This window comes from Morone saxatilis, unplaced genomic scaffold (genome assembly GCF_004916995.1).
Source record: "Morone saxatilis isolate NCDOM2014 unplaced genomic scaffold, NCSU_SB_2.0 Contig12, whole genome shotgun sequence".
Lineage (NCBI taxonomy): Eukaryota > Metazoa > Chordata > Actinopteri > Moronidae > Morone > Morone saxatilis.
The window spans coordinates 16,304,967-16,309,575 of NW_023339674.1; the positions used below are offsets into that span (position 1 = coordinate 16,304,967).

General features: G+C 41.5%; 1 protein-coding gene across 1 annotated transcript in view; it reads right to left on the minus strand.

The window, feature by feature from the left end:
- The window catches only part of shc2 (SHC (Src homology 2 domain containing) transforming protein 2), a gene marked incomplete in the record, with an annotated part of 14,158 nt that overhangs the window by 6,190 nt on the left and 3,359 nt on the right, over positions 1-4,609 (minus strand). The window contains 2 exon segments of the mRNA XM_035654008.1: positions 186-246; positions 3,538-3,608. Coding sequence (XP_035509901.1) covers positions 186-246; positions 3,538-3,608 — 132 coding nt within the window.

A 4,609-nucleotide genomic window follows, 5' to 3' on the forward strand; every position in this document is an offset into this window, starting at 1 on the left:
TTACTGTATTTGATATGAGAGACAAAATATTCAGAGTATTCCACGAGGCGTCATATGTACCAAAGTGAGTGTCACACTGACACAACCTCTGTACTCATCTGTGTGGTAAATATAGTTCTCCAGTTTAGTATTTAGTAACAACAGTACATTGAGACATGCACAGTAAGATTAAAGTTTGTATTAACCTTCTTCCTCCAAGCTCCCTTTCCGCCTGGCACTGCTTCACACAGCCTGTTGATGGCTTCCCTAATTAGGGGAATGAAGAAAGGTCAAAGGTCAGACTATAGTGGACACTGTCATCTGTCCATCCTATTTGTGTAAATGCTGTGCTGCCACTTCAGTGTTTGTGTGACCTGTCTTCTTTCCAGTTCACCATGCTGGAGAGGAAGTAGTGTGGCTCAGGTCCTACCTGCTCAACATCCTCCTGGATCCGAACTCTTCGTGTATATCTCTATTTTGTCCTAATAATTTGTATAATGATTTTTGAACTATTCTGTACACTATTGCATGTCTGTCCATCTTGGGAGACGGCTCCCTTTGTGGTTCTCTTCTTGAGGTTTCTTCCTTTTGTCCCTGTTAAAAGAGGTTTTTTTGGTTGGGGTTGGGGGGCGGGGGTTTCTTAACCAAATGAAGGGTCTTAGAGGATGTTGTATTCTTTAAAGATTGTAAAGCACCTTGAGGCAATTGTGATTTGTGATTCTGGGCTATAAATAAACTTGACTTGACACACTGGCCACTGATTGAAATGGCTACAAGGACACATTCATTATTCTAAAAATTATGTGGATTCCTGTTTACTGTGTACCCAAATATTAAAGTACCCCTCCACTCAAAAATATATTTTTCTTCTTGTTCCTAAAGTGTGATGTTTGAGCTTCACTGTGCAGAATGATGTTTGCGCAGAGTTTGACACTAGAAGGATGTTTCCACATTCATCTTCTGAAAGTGGAAAGTTTCTATGTGCTCATTGAATATCTGATTTTAAGGGGCGGGGCCTACAAGCCTGATTTGTTACATCACAAATAATTAGTGAGTCAGTCCTGTTCCAGTATGTAACTTATATGAGTGTGATGCAGAAACTTGAAGCCACCAGTGCACATACACTGAGAATTTTACAGTGAGGTAGGAGACATCTTGTGTCCAGCAGGAAAACCTGACACTAAAAATTAACAAAATTAGCGTATTCATAGATTCTGGAATTTAATGAGGCAGAGGGAGTAGATGCTATTTTAAGGATTTTCTGTTCCGAGTATGTCTTTACATGTCTGGAGGGAATCAATACCGGTCCAGTGACAACAATTTAGGGTGTATAACTCAGAATCAGAATCAGAATCAGAAATACTTTAATAATCCCAGGGGGAAATTATTTTTGTTACAAGACTCCAGTTATACAAACAACATATATTATAACTGTACTATAACAGTATACTATAACCCTAACCCTAACCCTATAATAACTGAGATTAAAAGTTTGAAATGTTAAACTGGTGTTCAAGGTTACAAAAAACTGCTGAAATCACCATGATGGAAAAAAAAACAGAGGTTAAACATGAACAGAAGCTTTGTGTTCCCTCCCTCAGGCTGAAGTCAAAGGTCACAAACCCGACACAGTTCACAGGTCAAGAAAAGGTTTTCAGCAGGTCTGTTCACAAGTACTAATCTAGTTCTTGCCACTGATGTTCAAGGACTTAGACAACACTAATTAGAATTAGGGGAGGAAGAAACACTATATTTTGAGCCAAAATAACGTGTCAAAGGTCTGTGCAGTTCCACATCTTCTACTGGTTCTTTAGGGCATCATTATTCACATTTATTTTCTACAGGGCAATTCTCTCTGCAGATTTGTTACCACTTTGCAGTGAAGCTGCCATAACTCCTGGGAACGGCTGCCTAATGGTCGTTTAAAGCTTCTGTCCCCTGTGTGTCTGATGGCGGGAGTGAGGCATAATGTGGATTTCAGGTTGCAGCTCGCGCTCTCACTGCCAGGGGACAGCGGGGACAGCAGTCAAGAACCCAGCTGCCCCTATCAAGTAGCTCGTAAATATTTAAAAAGCAGCGTCCCGGGCCCCATCTCGAGTAAAGGTCTTCTCAGGGATTTTTGAAAAAACACCACAATGTTTGAATGACTCATGCTGATGAGAGGGCAGAGGGAGGAGGAGGAGGAAGAGGAGGAGGAGGAGGAGGAGGAGGAGGAAGAGAGATGGGCTGTTGTTGTTGTTTTTGTCTGCAGCCTTGGTATCTTCCCTGCAATAAAATGCTGGGCCTCATTATCACTGGTGTTGCTGTTTAACACCGTGACACAGGGAGTACTGTTGAGCTGAAGTACATTTTTGAAATTCTGACAAGCACTGGATGTTTTGTTGTGGTTTTCCAGGACTAAATTGAGTTGTGTACAAGTCAGCAAGCTAAAAAAAAAGGCCAGCTATGGATGCATAATAAAGGCTCTGACTTTAGTGTGCTGCTTTTGAAATCCACCCAGCAACAATTAACATAGAGAGAAATATCCTGTAAAGTTGGTTAGATTAATTGTCATTGATTTTTGGCCATGTGGGACAGATGGTCTGTCCCATGTTCCTCAAAAAATCAAAAACCTCTGTGTCGTTAGCATCAGTGGAAAATTTGGATTCAACTAAGGGCAAGCACACTGAAAAGTGACTATATAGTCAACAAAACATCACCAATGCACTACTACTACAAGATAACCTGATGTAGTCAGCTCATGCTCTGTATGGTTTCTCCCTTTGCTAATGTTTTGTTTTGCTGTTTTGTTTTAAACCCCCACCCCCCCAAGATGTTACAACCGCAGACATTATCCAGCAGGGTGCGTTCATGGGGACCACTGCAGCTTTCCACAGTCATTAGCAAACATCATCAATAATAGATCTGCCTCTCTATCACTCCATCTCTGCTGCCGCCTCCCCCTGCACTTAAGCCTTGGATGCACGGTGGGCTCCGATTACTGCTCATCGATTGTGGAGGAGAGAGAGGAGGGTGAGAGACAAGGAGGGAGTGGGGAGAGTGCACTTCCCCCATGAGGCCGAGGATTGCAAAGAACCCTGCATTTATAACAATAACATCACATGCGGGGCATAAAAACACACTGACACGGACATACTAAGACCCAGAGGTATAGTTTCATACATAAACATATCATGACCTGTCATGCTACTGAGCACGTGTACAGTAGTTTTGTTTGTCTCTTAACTGGGACACAAGGCACTTTAATGCTGCTATTGTGCAAAACCTTGTGACTTTAGTTTTGATTGAAATTTTTTAGCCTTGTTTGAAGAAATGGACTATAACTTCAAAATTGTGTTGCTGTCAATGAAACAAGAATGTGTCTCTACATTTCCCTAAACCATATTTCTTTATCTTCTTTAGAAAATCTAACCACTCGTACTCTAAGTAATAGCCCACAATTGACACACCACTGCTAATTTGATTTCATCGTGACTGATTCTTCACTTAATCCTATACATTGTGAATCAAATTCTCCTGACTCACCACCACTACCACTAGAGATAGTTACAAGCTTACCTTGTCACCTGAGTCCGCGTGTTGAAGTCCAGGGAGCGCATTGACTTCAGTACTTCAATGCAGCCCATGTACTGCAAAAAGAGTCGAACCAAACAGTAAAATTAAAACAAATTTTAAAATGTGGTAGTATGTCAGGGTCATTGCAATCATCTAAAGGGGACATTTCCAAAGTAAATACAGTAATGTAAAGTAATCCTCTATTGTTCAGCATGACAATGTCCAACAATGCCTCATAATCTAACTCAAATCCACATAAAGGCCATTAAAGTGTCTCCAGTGGGTAGCAGCCAGCTGAGCAGCTTCTTAATGGCTGTCAGGTTGAGGTGCTAATGGCACCTTGACTAGATTAGCAGCACTAAGAGCTCCAAATCATGGACAAACTGCAGCACCTTAGGCCTCCGGGGATGCTAAGGGCTTGAGTGTGTTTGTGTATACAATCAGTGTATGGGAGGATGCCCGGTACTTATTTGCATAACTGTGAGGTTTACGTGAAAATATGAAGTGGTGAGTAAAATCTATGACATCACATTTCTGTAAATACCTGTACAGTACATCCATATAATGAACACCTTTATAGGGGCAACTGATGAAAACTGCCCTTCACACTATGGAACATTAACGGCATTCATTTAAATAAACCAATACATAAACACATTTAAGTAAAAGGAGTCACACTGTGACCACCTACTGTAGCATTAGTGACTCTCTTCTAGTGAAACTCTTCAGCAATATATGAGCTTGTGTAATTCATGAACTCTTGCACCCTCTCCCTCTCCCCCTCTCCTACAGCACTTTGTATCAGTCAATGTCATATTTAGTACAGTTTCAAGGATTGTTAGTGACTGCAACAGACAGCAAACAAACAACATGGCAGCCGTGCAAAGAGAGAGAGAGAGAGAGCAACCTTTGAGCCTAAGAGCTTAATGAGCTTTCTAACCAGATTTGGAGACGGGGGGAAGTCTTCCATCAGAAATTGTCTCTCTTTTTTCTTCCCCGCTCTCTGCCAATGCCTCCATTGTCACACACTCATCTGCTGATACAACGCATCCCCTCTTCTATCACCCTATCTGCA